Consider the following 21,455-nt stretch of genomic DNA (forward strand, 5'->3'; position numbering starts at 1 on the left):
ACCAGGAAAGAATTATTAAACAGATTCTTAGTGAATTTCCAGTTGAACCCTAGCTAGTTATCGAAACACAGTCATTATCAAACATCTCTCCATCTTCCTTACTCAAAGGAAAGTCAAAGTCTTCGAAGTCATCAAAATCAAAGCACAAAGCTGCAGAAATTAAAGACCTTGGACATAAACTTCTATTTCAAGCGACTCAGTTACAGTCACAGACAGCCCAATTACAATTACAGTTAAACTCTAAAGATGAAGAAGATGAAAGTTCCTCCAGGTTATCAAATACTTCATCATAACAACCAGTAAAGCCAAACAATCAAAGAACCAGGTGGGCTGATTACCAAGATGCACAAGACCTATTTGCATAAAGCCATGTGAATCAACAAGTCAAGCCATGTGAACATAGTGAGTCACCATGTAAGGAGTTCAATCATTATTTCAAGACAACATGTGAAGCATTCAGACATTATTTTCACAGTAAAAGCGAGAAATCAATCAGTCAACAAGAATCACTCAGCACGCAACAATTATTTCAACAAGTTCACTATTCATCAACAATAAAAGCAAGTCATCTTCCATCTCGTGCTTCAACAGTAAAGAACTCAATCATTCAAGTCTCATTTTCCAAGTCTAAAGGAAGAAGACTCCGAAGACAAAGAAAGCAAGTTAATTTACGCATCTTTTCCTCAGTTAAAATTTTCTTTGAGTTCACGCTGTATTCAAAGAAATAAAATATCAATTTAGAAAAAGAAGATGGATGTCTACAAGCACCATCATCCAGTTAATTCAGTAAATTTTATTAGTCAATTGTCAGTTTTTAAAAGTAAAAAATAAATTCTATTTTCAGTAATTAATTTGCATCATCAATTTAAATCCATTGTTTTCATCATAATGTATGATCCAGTTTTACTTTGCAATCTCAGTCGTTCTAGAATTGAAGTACTTAGCAATCTCGTTCTAGAATTTGCATCCTCATGTCTGTCACGCGCCGCCATGAGCCATTGTGCTTCAGCCATGCGCCACCACGTGCCGCTATTGTGGTGTTACACATCATCATACTCGCTACTGCGGTTCGGTGAGTAGACGTCACACTCGCCGTCGCCAGAGCCACGTGCTGGTGCAGTGAATTTAGATAGGGTTAAGAAAATATACCTTCTTCGATACAAGATTTCTTTAAAGTTAACAGAATCTCAGTTCCTGCCTTTAAAGTTAACGGTGATTGTCAAAGGTCACCATCGCCGATCACCGGTGACTCATCGAAATCTGCAAATAAAGACCAGAATATGGTTTAGGGCTTCTTGAGCTCAATTTCAATGATTTTGAAGCCAAAATTTGTATAAACATGTCCTAAAAATCACCAGGAACTCACCTAGGACCCTTTAAGGACGATGAGATGTTGAATCCTTATTGTATTCAATGGTTTGGGCTCGGTGCAACTCTCCTGAATTTGGAAAATAGTAGGTAGAGTGTCGAGAGTTATGGTGGGGGATCCTTCTCGGAGCTTAGATAGAGGGAGAGTGTCGAGAGTTAGAGTTAGGCTTCAAAAAAATGAAGAAGGAGAGGAGTGGGTCGGATGTGGGTTTAACCCTACCCCACTTAAGAATTATTTAAGTGAAATTACCCAATTGCCCTCTTAAGTTGCAAATAACAATTTGGTACTCGGGGTCTTGACTTGAGATTCGATTTCAATGTTAAACTAATGTACGAAAAGTAAAGTTATGAAACTGAAGAAAGTATGAGGATAGAAATTCTCGAATCGAGAATCGATAAATTAATTAAGACACTCACTCAGGGGCAAAATAGTCATTTCACACATCTCGGAAATAAGATAGATTATTTTAAGGTACAAGTTGTAATAGTTGACTCTCATATATGGGACTGTTATGCACCATATTGGTTGCTTAATGCAATGTCATTTAATGTAAACGTTTCAATTTAAATCTAATTAAAATTTATGCCGATTGCCGCAAAAAAATAAAAATAAAAATTGTTTCATTCTCTGCTCTTAATGAGTCACATAGCAAACAAAAGTGTGAAATTATTCAATTGGAACAAACTGCACAAACGTTATCATCATCATTTGGGCAACATCACTTTATTCCTTTTGTCACATGCATTAGAGTGAATTTTTTTTCCTCAAGGTTTCTCAAACATACAAAACCTTGGGTTCACAATACTATAACCTCCATCCACCAAAAGATTATGCCCACTAACATACTTTGACTCATCACTACCCAAGTAAAGAGCAGCCTCAGCAATATCTTCTGGCCTAAGAACCTTACCTTTAAGGTTGGAATAAACTCCATGCACTCCATCGTCATCAAGATTGAAGAAGTCCTTCGCCAACGGCGTTGCAACTAAGTATGGTGACACGCAATTTACACGAATACCGTATTGTCCAAGCTCAACGGCCGCGTTTTTCATTAGCCCCACTACCCCATGCTTCGAACTTGTGTAGGCATGTGAAGCACCTCCGCCTATGGTAGAACAAACACTAGCAGTGTTGATTATGCTGCCTTGGCCTGCTGGGATCATCACGCGAGCTGCGTGTTTAATCCCCAAAAATGATCCGACTAGATTTACACTAAGCACTTGCTCAAATTCAGCCTTGTCATTGTCAAGGATGTTGGGTTTGGGTGTGCCAGCTATGCCTGCATTGTTGAACATGATGTCTAGCTTTCCATACTTGCTTGTGGCTGTATTAACCGCATTTTCGATGTCTTCTTCTTTTGTTACATCGCAATGGACGAAGGAAGCGGATGAAGAATTTAGATCTGTGCAAACAGATTCACCCAAGTCGTCTTGCACATCTGCAATCACAACTTTAGCTCCATGTTTCGTGAAGACTCTTGCTGTGAACTCCCCTATGCCGCTGGCTCCGCCAGTGATTAGTGCCACTTTGCCTTCAAGCCTTCAACATTGAAGCATAATTTTCCTCTCATATTAGTCTAGTTTCAACACAACATTTAATTAAAGGAAAGATTGTTCTTATTAGTAACAAGCTAGCTTAGGCACCTAATTATCTAACATTAGTTGGTGATGAATCTTTGCTAACAATAAAATAAGGAAGCTGTTAGGTACCGTTTGGTACGTGGGACGGGACGGGACGGAACGGGACCGTCCCACGTTTGGTGCGTCTAAAAACTGTAGAACGGGTTGTCCCACGGGACGAAATTTGGCTGATTTTTCGTTCCACCTCTTCCCCCTGGAACGACTCATTCCACATCCGTGGAACACAAATTTATAACATTTTATGACAAAATTTCTCCTTATCTTTTTCAATATTTACATTATCTGTTCTGTCCTGTTCCGTCCCATTCCGTCCCGTTCTGTCCCGTCTACGTACCAAACGGTACCTTAAGGCACTCTAAAAAAGTCATGTGTCCTCCAAAAAGATAGAAATATAAGAGAAAAATTACACTCGGGAGGATGTAAACAACACCCTAAGATAATGATTGAATACTTTAAAAGAATTAGAAACAAATGAATGACGTATAACCACTGTTAAGATGAAGTTTAAGTTGGAATTCCTAAGTTCTGTTATGAATGAAATCTCTAAACTTATGTTTATGAATCCAAACAACGAACTTAATGTATCTTGACTCAAAAATTCCAATTTTTATTCATATTGCAAATTTAGTTCTTGTCGAAATGCAAATAAGTACAAAAAAAAAAAATACAAAAGAAATAATGTAATGTGCAAATTTGCAACTATTAATTCCAAAACATAAAGGATAAAAAGAAGCAACATCTTTAAAACTAGATGCCATATGCTGCTCATGACACCGACCTTATAGAAAATCAGACTAAACTTATAAACTAAATGATATAAAAGTTGATGATTGAATTATTACTTAAGTGTTGATAAAAAAAAATTATTACGTAAGTATTCATTAACGTGCTTATTTCTTATTGGTGACACATATTTGGTTTGCTAATTTGATCTACAAATTTAATCTACCTAGCATTACTCAGAACCGAATATTAAATGAAGAGAAAAATTGTCATTTTTTGGCAAATGGGATGTTCTACTACTCTAATATAGGAGGAATTTTATCAACTAGGACAAATCTACAAGAAGAGGAATTCAACCTTTGAAAAAAGGGACACATTGCTCTAACCAACTAACATATGATTTGTCATCTTTAAACAATTATCACTATATAATTTGTCATTTTAAATAATATAATTTTTGCATCTTAGTACTATGGTCTAATGATATTCCTCTTCATTTTGAGAAGTCTTAGATTCGATGGATGTCGAGTTCAAAATTAATTTATTCCCCCAACTCTTAGTCTAAATATATCATTATATAAAAGATAATAACCACTAAGACCTTAAAGCATAATTAGAATTTTTTTTGTTTTTTGCAAACGATAACATATGGGTTAAATTGTTAAATATTGGGGAGAAGGGAATTGATAGGAATCAAACTCATACTAGAGTGCATAAACATTATTACTTTCTGCCACTTTAGTTCAATGCCATTTGCACATAACTAGAAATTTTCAGGAATAAACTCTGATGTTAATTAAATTAAAACTTGACTGCGATAGCTCATTAGTTACATTGGTAAAACTGTATAAATTAACATACACAATACCATTTTATTTTATTTTCTTCAATGGACAACATATGGTAAGATCAAATCTCGAAAGTTCAGTGGTTTTGATGGGAAGGAGTAAAAAGAAGATAACATACACAGTACCTTCTTGCAGCAGCAGCTGAGACAAATGAGAAGCTTCCCATATTCTTCAAAATGATTTAACCTCCTCTACAACAAGAGAATCATTTCCTGGAGGTGGGTACCTTGTTCTAACTTCTTTTCAGTAATTTAGATGCATATATAACTTCTTTTCAAAGCACACGTGCGCATTTTGTAGCAGACCATGTGGAATGCGGTGTTCTCATTTAGGTGAATGAGGTTTGTCTGCTTTATCAATAATTGAGATCCAATCGGGAGACGTCACGCAATAATAATTTGATTTGAGCTATTCTTCGACGATAATTGAACATAATATATGCAAGGTCTATTCTTTTATCAGTATAAAAAATTTTCTCAACATGTATCTTTTATGTGATAAATTGTTAAGCCTAATATATAGACAACACAATTCAGATGACAAAACACATGTGGCCGTTAAGCTTTATACACCAAGTTCCATTCTCTCATTAGTATGAGATTTATCTTCAACACACCCCTTACACGTGGTGAATTGTCAAACCTAACATGTGGACAATACAAATCAGATGACGTGGAGCACACGTAGCCGTTAAGCTTCACATGTGGGGCAAACTGTTTTGATACCATATCGAAAGTTGATGTTCCACTATAAAACTAATTGGAAATATGAAACTTAGCTAAATTACTTATAAGCACATGTAAGGTCTCTTCATACATCAATGTGAAATTCATAAACACTTGTAAATAAAAAGTTTGGGTAATTCCCACTTTACTATCCTCAAGTTTTGTCAAAATTGCACTTTTGTACACTTTTTTCGTCTCACTTTCATACCTAAAATTTGATTTTTCTACCACTTTGGTACTTCTATTAGCCTAACGGTTCATTTTTTTGTTAGCTGTTGACGTGACAGTATCTTGACCCACTAATTCTCACTTTACTACTTTCAAGTATTCTGAAATTCGCACTTTGTTATCCTTAATTTTTTTTGTCTCACTCTTGTAACTAAATTTATATTTTGCTCTTATATTCATAGTTCCGTTAGCCTGAGCGTCTTGGCTTCGTTAAAGCGTAACGTGGAGATTGACTGCATAATGACTTTGTGGAAAGGTGGCACTATGGCTTAAGAAAAAAAAATTTAAACAATTAAAAAACATTTGCCATATAAAATTTTCAAATGTCAACTTTTTTTGCGGAATTTAGGTTTTTTTATTTATTTTTCACGTGGCAACATTTGTTGCTCTTAGTTTTTGAAATTTTTGAATTTGACTAGAACTTATTTCAAAGTCTCCGCTTGAACAATCTTGTACACCTTGAGGGGCCCACAGTACCACGTTTTTCCATAATCAACTTCCAATCAAAGCCTAACATGGCACTTGGCCAATAGTGCCACGTTTCTGATAGTCATCATCTAATCAAGTGTAACATCACACTTTTAACGAAGCCGATGACTACCAGGCTAACATAAGCATGAATTTGGGAGCAAAATGTGCCTATGTATAAGTGAGATGAAAAAACTAAAAGTGATAAGAGTGTGAATTTCAAAATACTTGAGAATAGTAAAGTGTGAATTAGTGGGGTTAAGATCCTGTCAAGTCATCAATTAACAAAAAGTTAACGATTAGGCTAAATTATTTATATAGTTTCGAATCATACCTCCCTCCTCTTAATAATAATAAAAATTTATATAAAAAAAAAACTTTAGATATGAGCGATTTTGACGAAACTTAAGAATAGTAAAGTAAGAATAATCAAAACCTAATGTTTACTATCTACAAGTATCATTGCATAGAAAAAATAAATAAATAACACTTCACACTCATTTTTTATCTTGAAACGTGACACACATTAATAATGGGAATTTGCCAAGACAGTTGTTTATTTTTGGTAAAGATTCTAAAATTATATACGTACACACACATGTGATGTTCAGAAAAATATGAAGTTACTTTTACATGCATGTGTGATGTTCCTTCGCTATATGGGGTCAAAAGTTGAATTTGTCCCCAAACCTTGGTCGAATTCCGTGCTGCCTTCAGAAAAGTCACCATGACCCGTCTCCCGTGACTCATTTGTTACATCTCACTTTGCCCTTCATCGTTAAATATATAGTTTCGAATCATTCCCCTCTCTTCTTAATAATAATAAAAATTTATATATAAAAAAAAAACTTTAGATATAAGCGATTTTGTCGAAACTTAAGAATAGTAAAGTTACTATCTACAAGTATCATTGCATAGAAAAAATAAATAAATAACACTTCACACTCATTTTTTGTCTTGAAACGTGACACACATTAATAATGGGAATTTGCCAAGACCATGGACGGAGCTACATAAGGCCCAGGGAGGGCATCCGCCCCCACTTAGATTTTTGGGTAAGGAAAGCAAAAATGTCATGACAATTAAAATTTTGATTTTGGTTCCAAATATTTCACGTTTTCTAACCTAAATCAAACTCAATTGAACTGGAGATTTCATAAATACATTGGATTCAACTGATGAAATATCATAATTTAATACAAAAATTTTACTCCAAAGTATTTTATATGAATTTACTTCATTCATTTGTTTGTGGCATTACAATTTAGAATTTAACTTTCTAATTTAGAGATTTTTTACTGTATCTGATCCTCAATAACCTAAAACCCATTATTTTACTTGGTTGTTTTAAGACGTCCCCAATCAAAAAAATTTCTAGCTCTGTCCTTGGCCAAGACAGTTGTTTGTTTTTGGTAAAGATTCTAAAATTATATACGTACACACACATGTGATGTTCAGAAAAATATGAAGTTACTTTTACATGCATGTGTGATGTTCCTTCGCTATATGGGTTCAAAAGTTGAATTTGTCCCCAAACCTAGGTCGATTTCCGTGCTGCCTTCAGAAAAGCCACCATGACCCATCTCCCGTGACTCATTTGTTACATTTCACTTTGCCCTTCATCGTTAAATATATCAACAGCCAAAAACCATCATAACTACATAAATAGCACGAATGCATGTCACTTCTGCAAAAAGTTTTCCTTTAAATTAGAGGGATGATGCTATTTACTACCACGTTTAATAGTATTTATCTTCACTTGTAAGTAAAAAGTCTTTAGCTCGATCCTTGTCGAATTTGAGTTCAGTCCAATTAATTATGATTTGCTCATTTTGTAAATATATTGTCTTATCCAAAATAAAAAATAGAAAAGGAAATTCTTTACTTAAGAAATGTCTCACGCTTATATACAAACTCACCAACTAAATGAACTAGGCAAAATGCCACATCAGCCAACAAAAGCAGAATTTTCCCTAAAACAATTGCCTAGTCCTTTGGGGATGCTCTTGTAAGATCTTATTTTATGCTACTCGTTCCATACCTGTAAAGAAATTTGCAAATTTTACAATTCTATGCTTCCCTGTAAGGCCATTAGAACCCTTCAGACAGATTGATGTACGGGATCTCTTTGAGTTTTTGTTCGTTTAATTTGACTAAGCGATAGCAGTATCGGACTGGATTCTCTCATGCAACCGATATAGTAAAGTGAACGTCTTTGATATCTGAGGTTCCCTTTCCAAGATAGCAATCATATCCTTGTCAGATATACTACGGGCCATCCTTGTTTCAGTCATGGTAACTTGGTTACTTCCGGCTTTTCTAATAGTACATGCCAAAAATATAAACATATAAATACATAAATTGCAATTAACAAAGCACCAAATGAGATAACTTCTTCAACAAACACCCTGCCAAAATAACTATGGTATATTTCTCTGTCAATAACGTTAATTACATGAGACTGGTCGCAAAAATATTATTGTTACAATACACAAAATATGGATTGTGAAATCTAGATGGCAAAGGAAAATTTTCCAAAAGAAGAAAACAAAGCCAATTTTGAGAAACAAAGAACTATAGCACTACGTGACGGAACTTAAAAAAAATGCAACAATTCTGGTTAAAAGCATTTGAAATATGGTTATGTTCTTCTAATCAAAACAAAGGTGCTCCTTGGCAGAAGCCACATCTGCCCTGGTTTAGTTTTAGAGATTAACAAACGGATTCACATGCAGACAGCTGTTAAGCCGATTTCTTTGCATCCAAAGAAATTGTATACAGAAGTAGTACACATCGCACAAGTAGAAGCAAATTAGAAAGTTTGACCTGCATATTGATGCGGGATTAAAAATGCTTTAACATATTTGTTAGAAACATATAAAAGAGTAGAATTGTATCACTACTACAATATTAGCTTTAGGTGGCGGATGATGGTGGCGGATATTAGAAAATCCTGTCCGATAAATTATATCCGACACATCATTTAATTACTGGCGGATATTAGAAAAATTCTGTCGGTTATATCCGACATCAATTCCTGACGGATATTTACTGGCGGATAAAAAGAAACTACTGGCGGATATTTACTGGCGGAATTTTTGAATCTTTTTTTTAATATTTTTTTACATATCCTGGCGGTTTTTAGGTTAATAATGTCGGTTGTAACCGACAGAAATTAACTATTTTATTATTTTACTTTATGGCTGTTATTATTTTAGTCTTCTGGCGGTTATAACCAAAATAGATGAAAATTTTATTATTTTAAAATGTTATATTGATTAAAAATAAATAAATAAACACATATTTAAAATTTTTTTTTTTCACTCATGACCCTAAAGCCTAATGAACCCAATTCTCACAAGCCATAAATTTTCTGAGAGAATAATGACAAGAGACTACAATCTAAAACTCTATCATTTTTGTAATGAGGATTATGCTCCCTCATAGGCAAGCAACAAGATACAAAGAAATTTAAACAATTTTTTCCAATGCGTCACAATGCACATTGTCTAGCACATAAACACACATGAACATCTGGTGTACTTTATCATGTCTGATTTTATTATTTTAAAATGTTATATTGATTAAAAATAAATAAACACATGTTTTAAATATTATATTTTTTTTCGATTTTTTATACATGCTATCTCATAATATATATGAACATATTTGACGAATGCATATCCTATCAAATTGATAAATTTAACAAACACTTAAGAGTTAATGTTATGCTTCCATTATTTATAAAATAAGATTTATCCACTAGTGTAAATATTTTAAATTGAAGATTGAATTCATTCATTGCATTCTTAAAGGATCGAGGAGTGTAGCTGCAAAAAATCATCAAAATCGGAGCTAAAATAACCGTTAAATTGTGATTTTTCGTTTATAACCGTCGAAAACTTTTGTTTTGTTACCTAATCTCTGAATGTTTGTTTTTTGTGATTTTTTACGTATGTGATCTCGGAGTGTTTACAAACAAATTTGACGGTTAGATCATTGAAAAAAGTTTCGTAGAATGTGTATTGCGTCAAAATGGTAGATTAAATAAACACTTAAGAGTTAATGTTATACTTCCATTAAGTATAAAATAAAATTTTGTGGTATCCACTAGTGTAAATATTTTAAATTGAAGATCAAATTCTTTCATTACATTCTTATAGGGTCGAGAAATGTAGCTGTAAAAAATCATTAAAATCGGAGCTAAAATAACCGTTAAATTGTGATTTTTCGTTTATAACCGTTGAAAACTTTTATTTTGTTATCTAATCTCTTAATGTTTGTTTTTTGTGATTTTTTACGTATGCGATCTCGGAGTGTGTACAAACAAGTTTGACGGTTGGATCGTTGAAAAACGCTTCGTAGAATGTGTATCGCATCAAAACGGTAGATTAAACAGACACTTAGAGTTAATGTTATATTTCCATTAAGTATAAAATAAGATTTATCCACTAGTGAAAATATTTTAAATTGAAGATCGAATTCGTTCAATGCATTCTTATAGGGTCGAGGAGTGTAGTTGTAAAAAATCATCAAAATCGGAGCTAAAGTAACCGTTAAATTGTGATTTTTCGTTTATAACCGTTGAAAACTTTTGTTTTGTTACCTAATCTCTTAATGTTTGTTTTTATTTTTATTTTTTACGTATGCGATATCGGAGTGTGTACAAACAAGTTTGACGGTTGGATCGTTGAAAAACGCTTCGTAGAATGCGTATCGCATCAAAACGGTAGATTAAACAAACACTTAGAGTTAATGTTATACTTCCATTAAGTATAAAATAAGATTTATCCACTAGTGCAAATATTTTAAATTGAAGGTCAAATTCGTTCAATGCATTCTTATAGGGTCGAGGAGTGTTGCTGTAAAAAATCATGAAAATCGGAGCTAAAGTAACCGTTAAATTGTGATTTTTCGTTTATAACCGTTAAAAACTTTTGTTTTGTTACCTAATCTCTTAATGTTTGTTTTTTGTGATTTTTTACGTATGCGATCTCGGAGTGTGTACAAACAAGTTTGACGATTGGATTGTTGAAAAACGCTTCGTAGAATGCGTATCCCATCAAAACGGTAGATTAAACAAACACTTAGCGTTAATATTATACTTCTATTAAGTATAAGTGTAAATATTTTAAATTGAATATCAAATTTATTCATTAGACAATATTTATTTATGTTTTTCAAGTATTGATTAGACAATATTTAGTTTGTGTGATGACATTTTCATTGTACAATTCTTTTTTTGTTTCTTTATTGCATATTTTACATGCATTATTCTCTATTAAACCAAAAGTGTAAAAATTACCTATTAAACCAAACAATTATTTATTTAATTTTAAAAAACATATTCTATTTAAATACATATTATTTATTTATTAAACCAAACAATTATTATTTTATTTTTTTAAATTGTAACAAAATTTTGGGGGGAATTTAAAATTTTGAGGGAAAATTTTAAAATTTTTGGAGGGAATTTTGCCGCCATTTTTTTTTTGTCGGTTATAACCGACAGTGATGAATTTTTCCTGTCGGTTTTTATTTTAAAAAAATGTTTCTGTCGGTTTTAACCGATAGTAATTAAAATAACCTAAATTTTTAAAACCCATCCATCTTCCTTGCGCCGATGCTTTCCCCTTCCCCCTATTCTTCTGTCCTCATTTCCTTTTCCTTCTCCTCTCTCTTTTCTATTTTGTTCGAACATTTGTAACTTATTCCAACCAACAATTCCACACACACTGCAGAGGGTGTGAACAGAGGGTTGATGGGAAGGGTTGGGCGTGGACAGAGGGTTGATGGGAAGGGTAGGAGCTAGAGAGAGGGGGGTGGGTTCTGTCCACTGACGTTGGTTGCGGAGAGAGAGAGAGAGAGAGAGAGAGAGAGATGGGGAAAAGTATGGGGGTAGGGTTGAGGGGAACGGAACGGGTATAGAGAGAAAGAGTGAGGAAGGGACATAGGAGTCAGAGGTATGGGTTGATTTGTCAGGGGCTGCTGCATCCTTCCTATTCGAAAGGTAACAAATAATTTTCAATTCATTCTGCTGCATCCTTCCTATTCGAAAGTTTACAAAGGTATGCATAAACAGAGAGAGTCTGAGATTCAGGCTGCTTCGGTGCTTCAGCTGCTGTCAGGAAAAGGGGTTCTGGTTCTGGTCAATTTGGCCGTGGTCACGATGGTACGGACATGAATAAATTGTTCCACGCTTTTTGGTTTTGTTACTTTTTTTACCTCCATATTTGGTATTTGTTCGTGCTAATCGGCTGGATCATCATTGTTATGTGATTGATTGTTTGTTTTGTGTGTTGCATAGAGAATTTGCTGGAGAATACCAAGGCTTTCTCCTACGACGAATTAAGATTGGCGACGGATAATTTCCATTTGAGTAATAAGATAGGGAGAGGAGGTTTTGGAACTGTATACAAGGTACTCAGATTATGCAGATGTCTTGTAATTGGTTCTATTGGGAAGTTTGCACCATTTTTGGAGAATTCATGATATCTGTGGTTTGAATTATGTTGTTTTGTTTCCAATTTGTCGCAATGATCAATGAGTTGGCTCAAAATATCAAGCATTTAAGACCTGATAGCTGACACTGGGAATTGGGTTTGCGTTTTAAGAACGCTTCAATTTCTATCCTTATGTTTTTCTATTCAATTCATTCTTTATGCATACCTTTGTTTATGCATCCTTCCTATCTAAGACTCTCTCTCTCTCGTTGGTGTCTGTCTCACACCTGACTTTAAACCAGGGTTGGATGAAGTGATGAAGGGAGGCAGACAATGGTGACATACGGTGGGGATGGGCGGTGGGGATATGGAAAATGCAGAAAGTGATTTAATTTTTTTTATTATAAATATAAGTCCTGTCGGTTTTAGCCGACAGGAAATGATTTTATTTATTATTTTAATTAATTTCTGTCGGTTTTAGCCGACAGTAAATGGTTTTATTTATTCATTTTTAATTAATTTTTGTCGGATGGTTTAATGATTTTCTGTCGGTTTTAGCCGACAGAAATATTTCTGTCGGTTATATCCGACACAATTTCTGTCGGTTTTAAAGTATTTTCTGTCGGAAAATTAATTTCCTGACGCAAGCAATTCTGTCACTTATTATATCCGTCATTGCATCCATTTTCTGTCGGATTTTGCTTAAAATCAGACAATAATATATGTTTTTTGTCGGTTTTCAAAACACCACTAATAACTGGTTTCCTAGTAGTGTATACCTACAATACTTTCTTGTTTATTATCCAATAAGAATTTATAATCTGTATACTATTGAGAAGTCAATGATATCAAGATCCCTGATATCTTGGCTTAGAATTGGAAACAAAGTCTGTAATTGATTTGTACAAAATATTTCTCTTTTGTATAACTAGAATGTAGGCTAGATTAACTCTCTATCAAGGGAATGACTCTGTATAAAGTCTTGGTATCTATTTGAAATAATATATAGCCAAATATATTTTTACATGGTATCGAGAGCTAGGTCAAAACCCTAGTTCTTATTTTTTGCAGCCGTTGTTTCCTTTTGCCGCTGTTTAACACAAGCAGCCATGGTTGACGATCGGACTTTGAGCGAAAGCAAGCCTGATGCTTCCAATCCACTGTTCATTCATCATTCAGACCACCCAGCTATGGTGTTGGTCTCGAAGCCTTTTAATGGGGACAACTATTCAACCTGGTCTCGCGCCATGAAGATTTCCTTGAGTGCCAAAAACAAACTTGGTTTTGTTGATGGCACTGTTACACAACCTTCCGTTGAAACCAAGCCGGACGACCATGCTTCATGGAAGAGATGCAACGACATGATTGTTGCTTGGATCATCAATTCAATTGATTCAAATATTTCAGACAATATTCTCTACATGACTAGTGCTCATGCGATTTGGGACGAATTGCAAGAGCGCTACTTTCAAAGCAGTGCCCCTCGGATTTTTCAGTTGCAACGGGACATTTCTTTTCTTTCACAAGATCAACTCTTTGTTGTAGTTTACTATACCAAATTGAAGAGTCTGTGGGACGAGTTATCATCTTATAGCAATTCATCCTCATGCACATGTGGTGCCCAAAATGAGAAAAACAGGTTGATGCAATTCCTTATGGGACTCAATGATTCATATAGTGTTGTTCGAGGACAAATCCTCTTGATGAATCCCTTGCCTACCGTACGTCAAGCTTACTCCTCAATCTCACAGGAGGAGAAACAGTGTTCTTTAAGCATTTCCCACACCACCACTGAAACAGCAGCCATGGCAGTTCATCCGGGCCACAATTCCAAGACCTCAGGTTCTTCTGCTCGCAAACCCCTTCATTGTACGCATTACGATCAAGACTACCACACCATTGACACTTGCTACCAGTTGCATGGGCATCCACCTGGGCATCGCCTTCATAAGACAAACAAATCCAATCAACGTGGTGGCAATCGATCCAAGCGAGACAACGGCTCTTTGTCAGCAACTTCTTCAGCAAATCTAGTTTCCTTTAAAGGGCCCTCTATGCAAGAAATGCAGTCCGTAATGTCTGGTTTGTCAGATTCTCAATTTCAACAGATTCTCAGCATTATGAATAGCAAAGATACATCCGCTGCACCTCAAGCTAATGCTGCCACAACTACTAAAGGTTTGTCACAAAATCCTTCGCACCTCCATCGATGGATTATCGATAGTGGCGCGACGGATCATATAACTTCCTCACCGGGATTGCTCACTAATAGTGTGAAAAATACAAGTTTGCTACCAGTTTTATTGCCAAGTGGAGAATAAGCACCTATTGTATCCACTAGAAGTTTACCTTTTAGTGCTACTGTTTTACTACGAGATTGTTGTGTGCGCCTACTTTTAATGTAGATTTGATGTCTGTGAGTCGAATTACTGGAGGATTAAATTGTTCCGTGACTTTTTTTCCCACTTGGTGTATTTTGCAGGACCTGACCATGAAGAGAACGATTGGTTTGGGTAAGCAAAGAAGAGGACTTTACTATTTGGTGGCGTTGGCTCCTACCAAAGATGGCACTTCGAGACGTTTTTGCAACATGGTTCTCTCACCTACGGAGTTGTAGCATCGGCGTTTGGGTCATCTGTCATTCTCTCGATTAGATTTCATGTCCAAAAACATGTTACATTTTCCTTTTTAGTCTAATAATGCTTGCGATGTTTGTCCATTGGCCAAGCAGAGTCGTTTACCTTTTGGTGTTAGTACCATTGCAACCAAGAAACCTTTTGATTTAATTCATTGTGATATTTAGGGTCCATATAAGATTGCCTCTACTTGTGGAGCAAAATATTTTTTTACCATTGTAGATGATTATTCTCGTTTCACATGGATATTTCTTATGCACCACAAAACTGAGACCCAACCACTCATTAAGCATTTCTTCTTATGTTCATACTCAATTTAATACTCCTGTCTGTCAAATATGTGTAGACAATGGAGGTGAATTTTTTTCCCTTCGAAATTTTTTTCCAAGAACATGGTGTTATATACCAACACTCTTGCGTTTATACGCCTCAACAAAATGGGGTCGTAGAACGCAAGCATCGTGATATACTTGAAAAAGCCCGTAGTTTGCATTTTCAAGCTACCATACACTTCGTTTTTGGGGTGAATGTGTGCTCACTGCAGTTCACCTTATTAATCGTCTTCCCACCAAGATTCTTTCCAACACTACACCTTTTGAACGTCTTTATTCCAAATCACCTACCTTTTCCCATTTAAGGGTCTTTGGATGCCTTGCATATGCTACCAATACTCACATTTCTCATAAGTTTGCTCCTCGTGCTCATAAGTGTGTTTTTCTAGGGTATCCCGCTGGTCAAAAGGCATACAAGCTCTATGATCTTACCACCCATAAGTTTTTCACAAGTCGTGATGTGATCTTTCACGAGCACCTTTTTCCTTACCAAAACCCATCATCATCTAATATCCCTATTCATCTTCCCGGACCTGTCTTACCCCATCCCATTCTTGACTCCCATATTTCCCCAGAGTTACCACCTAACACCAACCTTCCTTTAGTGTCATTTGTTGTGTCTCCATCTCGACAACCCCATGCGTCCGATGATCCACATATCCCTGCCATTGCTCCTGACATACCAGTTTTTCCCGCGCCTCCAGTGATTCCCACATCCTCAGCGCTCCCTGCGCCAGTGACTCGCCACTCTGGCCGTCACTCCGCTCCGCCAGCTCGATTAAGCGACTATGTTTGCCCTACTTTGCCATCTACCAAACCAATCACTTCGTCATCTTCGTTGACAGGTCCTGCCACCGATACAAGGTATCCTCTTCCTAATTTTCTCACTTACCATAATTTCTCAACCCCACGACAATCTTTTCTTGCTTCCATCAGTAAACAGGTAGAACCTCAAACTTATGCTCAGGCTGCACCCCATTCCCATTAGCAAGCTGCCATAGACTCTGAATTGCAAGCTTTGGAGGCCACTAACACTTGGACGCTTACTCCTCCTGCTGCTGGAAAATCTCCAATTGGTTGTCGTTGGGTGTATAAGATCAAACATCATTCTGATGGTTCTATTGAGCGTTATAAAGCTCACTTAGTCGTCAAGGGTTACACTCAACTTGAAGGTATTGACTATCATGATACCTTTTCTCCTACTGCTAAGATGGTCACTGTTCGTTGTTTGCTAGCTCTAGCTGCTGCCCGTCATTGGTCTCTTCACCAACTTGACGTCAACAACGCTTTTCTTCATAGTGATCTTCATGAAGAAATATATATGTCTCCTCCTCTAGGTCTTCGGCGACAGGGGGAGAATATCGTTTGCCGCCTTAATAAATCTCTCTATGGCTTGAAGCAAGCTTCCTGGCAATGGTTTGCAAAATTCTCAGAAGCTATTAAATCCGCTGGTTATATTCAATCAAAGGCAGACTATTCTCTATTTACAAGGCAGCAAGGGCAATCCTTCACAACCCTCTTGATTTATGTTGACGACATTTTGATCACCGGCAATGATCCAGAAGCAATTAATACTCTTAAACAATTCCTTCATAGTTGTTTCAAAATCAAGGATCTTGGTGACTTGAAGTACTTTCTGGGAATAGAAGTTTCACGTTCAAGGAAAGGGATTTTTATTTCCCAACGGAAATACGCTTTAGAAATTTTGAAAGATGGTGGTCTTTTGGGAGCTCGCCGAGTGGAGTTTCCCATGGAGCAAAATGTTAAGCTTTCTAATATTGGTGAGTTACTAAAAGAACCGGCAAAGTATAGAAGGTTGGTCGGCCGATTGATCTATTTAACAATCACAAGGTCGGACATCACTTATCCAATACATGTGTTGAGTAGATTCATGCATGAACCACGCAAACCACACATGGAAGCAGCCTTCCGAATTTTAAAGTACCTGAAGAGTACACCTGGACAAGGTTTGTTTTTCTCTTCTCAAAATGACTTGACCTTAAGTGCATATTGTGATTTAGATTGGGCGGGATGTCCTACGACACGAAGGTCAACTACAGGTTATTGTGCTTGTTTGGGCTCTTCATTGATCTCTTGGAGGTCAAAAAGACAAAAGACTGTTTCTTTATCATCAACGGAGGCTAAATATAGAGCCATGACTGGAACTTGTTGTGAACTATCATGGCTTCGATATCTTTTGAGGGATTTATGTTTGCCTCATTCAAAACCGACCTTGCTACATTGTGACAATAAAGCGACACTCCATATAGTTGCTAATCCAGTTTTTCATGAACGAACTAGACATATAGAGATTGATTGCCACTTTGTTCGAGACAAGATACAAGATGGTTCAATTGTCACAAGATACATTCCCTCTTCACACTAGCTCACAGATGTATTCACAAAAGCATTGGGAAATGAGGCTTTCTCAACCATTATACACAAGTTGGGAGTTCTTGACGTCCACTCTCCAACTTGAGGGGGAGTGTTGAGAAGTCAATGATATCAAGATCCCTGATATCTTGGCTTAGAATAGGAAACAAAGTCTGTAATTGATTTGTACAAAATATTTCTCTTTTGTATAACTAGAATGTAGGCTAGATTAACTCTCTATCAAGGGAATGACTCTGTATAAAGTCTTGGTATCTATTTGAAATAATATATAGCCAAATATATTTTTACATATACATACAAACCTTGTTCTACAAGGAAGACTACAATACAATATAATTCCTTCCTAATAAAGGACTCCTATAATATCTCTCTTAATGACTCTTTTTTATTATTTTAAAGATGATATATTGTGTTAGAAATATATAAAAGATGGTGTTATAGAAGATTAGCATTCTTTACTGAAAATGTCGAGAACATTTTTTACATGCAAAAGATCACAGAATGTTTGGCCATTCACATACAAAAATGATTGGGTTCATACATTGCCCTTGAGTAGTACTCTTTGATCAACATTAGCACCTGTGCATAAAAGATTACAAAACACTAGATTGTTTGTTCATATGCAAAAAAGAATGGGGAGTCCTAGCTCTGCAATGCTATTTACATGGCAAAAAATATTAGGAAACATTGTTCTATTTACAATGACAAAGGATGACAACGTTCTTTAGCAGAACAACAAAAGTTTTCCTCTTGTATTATGAATTGTTGATAAAATGACCTATACAAAGGTAAAATACAATAAAGTATTGAAACACATGTATTAAATTTTCAAGAGTTCAAACTAGCTCGAGTTCAGTTCAACTAGGCTATAAAATATTGAAACACATGTATGAAATTTATATATTAATAGACTTATATTGTGAAAAAAAAATAGGGGTAAAGTATGGTTACCTAGTTTTTCTTTGGTGGAATAGCATCCACTTTTGCACTAGTTGGAGAGGTTTTTTCTTTTTTTTTTTCTTATTTATTTATTTTTCAATAATTTGTTAGGAACTTCATCAAGCTCTTGCAAGTTTATTTCCAAGATTTCTTCTATTTCGCTATCTCAAATACATTACATAACAGTTTTTCACCAGATTTCCCACTATGAGAGCATTGATTTCATTGGTGCAAATTAGGTTCCAGCGCAACAAATAGTAACACAGATTGATCATCATTCTTCAATTTGGTTGATTATCATTGATAATTATGTGTAGATGCTTTTTTCAAATTACATAAAATACCACAAATTACATAGGTTTATGTTGTTATATAACTAGAGTTCAATATATCAAATGTATATTAATATAGAGTATCATTCATTGAAAATCAAATACTATTATCAAATAGGTTTATATGGTGAAAATAGATCACTGATGATCTAAGGATATTATCAAATATAGTCACAAGTCTCACCAGAGACTAACATAATAATATGCATCTGCATATTAAACATACACACACACACACACACACACACACACACACACACACACACACACACTCATATGCCAATACTAGCTCTAGGCCCAATTTAAATAGGATCCCAGACATAGTAAATGAAGAACAAAAGTTATAATTTCAGTCAGACGAAAGTCTCGACTTTGAAGAATGGAATACCCCAAAGTATCCAGTAGATTTTTTTATAAGAATCACTCTCTTCATTTAGAAGTGAACACCAAGTAAGAACAGTTGAGCAAGCTTATGTTGTCGGTAAAGAACATGAAACTTGTCAACTATTCACACCAGAACAAATAAGAGCTCATAGAAAAGACAGTCATAATTACATTCACAATGGTCTTGTACATATTGCAATAAATCATTAACAAGAAGAAGTCTCAGCACCTTTATCATGTTATGTCTCCAAGATGAAAGATTGACTGACTTTAATGATAGCATTCTTAGAATGATCAAGTCAATTCTATACAACAGACCAATCCATTTTGATTGTTTCCCAGACCTCACAGTAAGCCTAACAGACCCACATGTGTTAAAAGCACTCACATTAAACATAAAAATATGTGGCTATCAAGTCTTGGAAGGTGTCTAACCATAGCTCTAATTTTCAGATTCTATTACGAGTGCACAAGTAGAAACATGAACTTCCAAGCCATAGCTAAAAGTCTCAGAGAACAAACCTTATTAATCCAAAGTAATCAAGAAAATAACAATATCAAAATACTTAGAACCATTAAATGGTTAAACATCAGTTTACGATCAGATTGGTTCCTAATTAATGAAAGTAAACCAGTTAATGTTCAAAACAACTTAGTCAACCTAGACAACATAGAACAATACTTTGATGGTACATTTAAAATCAATTTCAACACTCTAGCTAGGAAGTCGAGCGTCCAACATCAAGAATTAAGTCAATCAACTAGGTCCAAAGAACCAGTTAGAAATTCTTTTTCAGGATCAACTTCAACAAACGCATTAGATCGTGACCAAGAGTTAATAAATAATTTAATAAATATTAGACTCAAGTAAGTTAGGCAAACTCCCAAGTTGCTCACCCTTACTACGAAAGCCAATCCCAAAACAAAACTATCCAAACTCAAGAAGAGCCAACTTCACCAACAAGTCCTGATTTTGAAGTAAACTAACCATTATTAGTTTTAAGCAAGCCATTTAAAATACATTGGAAATCATTAAAAGCTGACATCAAAGCAGAAGAAAATATACCAAGGAGAGAAAGATTCAGACACAGTTACACCCAAGATAAAAAAATTAGATATTTACAAAAAATGGGAACACATTATGAGTAAACACAAGATTGATATATTTTTCTTTGATTTTGTTAAAGAATATTATGAATCAAAAAAGAAAATTGAAGTGATCACAAAAGAAAATTGGGTCAAACAAGACAAAATAGTAATTTCTTCGAGTCACCCTCCACAAGAAACAATACTAATCACCACCTCAAATGCACAAGTAACAGCCACACCTTATAAAATCCCTAAAGAAGATGCAGGGATTAAACCAGTCATAGAACAAAACAATTTCACAAACCAAAGCCTACATGTCATAGGAAAACAATTAGATAAAATTGAAAGTAAAATAAACAGACGACCACAACAAAAAACCATAACCATAGAAAAACCCCTAGTAAACTTCCCAAATGCCTCATCCAGTAAAATAGCTCTAAAAACAAACTCTACTAGTAACAAAATAGACCAAATGTTAAAGGGATTAAAAAGGGAACAAATCACCATTAATGTAGTACGACACCAAGAATCACAATAAGAAACAAACTCTAAAAACTCAAAATTAGAAGGCAGTAACTCAATAAAAAAATTGGAAGAAGCTTTCCAAAATTTTGAATTAAAAAGAATAACAAACAAAGGCAAAATAAATCCAACCAGTCTTATCAAGAATTGGTATCCAAGGCCAACATCTCCAAATATTCAATTTGAAGAAAGAAATTTCTAAAGTCAATTCTCAGTGTTGACAGATAAACTCTATGAATAGAATATAGATGGTTTATCCAAACAAGATATTTTAAAAAAAATACAACATGTGTCTATGGTTGCTAATAGTTATGTTACCAATCTATTGACTCTAAAAACTACCAAGCCTACGCGCGCAAGTGATAGGAGCATATTTATGCGAC

General features: G+C 35.1%; 1 protein-coding gene across 1 annotated transcript; it reads right to left on the minus strand.

The window, feature by feature from the left end:
• Positions 1 to 1,972: 1,972 nt before the first annotated feature.
• Positions 1,973 to 4,859, minus strand: LOC126591637 (borneol dehydrogenase, mitochondrial-like). The gene is made up of 2 exons (XM_050257413.1): positions 4,706 to 4,859; positions 1,973 to 2,908 (listed from the first exon to the last, which is right to left on the minus strand). Exons 1-2 carry the CDS (start codon positions 4,744 to 4,746, stop codon positions 2,134 to 2,136), a joined length of 816 nt encoding a protein of 271 aa, XP_050113370.1. The 5' UTR covers positions 4,747 to 4,859; the 3' UTR covers positions 1,973 to 2,133.
• Positions 4,860 to 21,455: the final 16,596 nt, after the last annotated feature.

Source organism: Malus sylvestris, chromosome 11 (genome assembly GCF_916048215.2).
Source record: "Malus sylvestris chromosome 11, drMalSylv7.2, whole genome shotgun sequence".
Taxonomy (NCBI): domain Eukaryota; kingdom Viridiplantae; phylum Streptophyta; class Magnoliopsida; order Rosales; family Rosaceae; genus Malus; species Malus sylvestris.

Bases quoted from the DNA above. Each gene is read 5' to 3' on its own strand.
- LOC126591637 (XM_050257413.1), bottom strand. From the start codon at position 4,746: ATGGGAAGCTTCTCATTTGTCTCAGCTGCTGCTGCAAGAAG. The intron at 2,909-4,705 runs GTACTGTGTATG...TCAATGTTGAAG, and splicing joins TCAGCTGCTGCTGCAAGAAG to GCTTGAAGGCAAAGTGGCAC.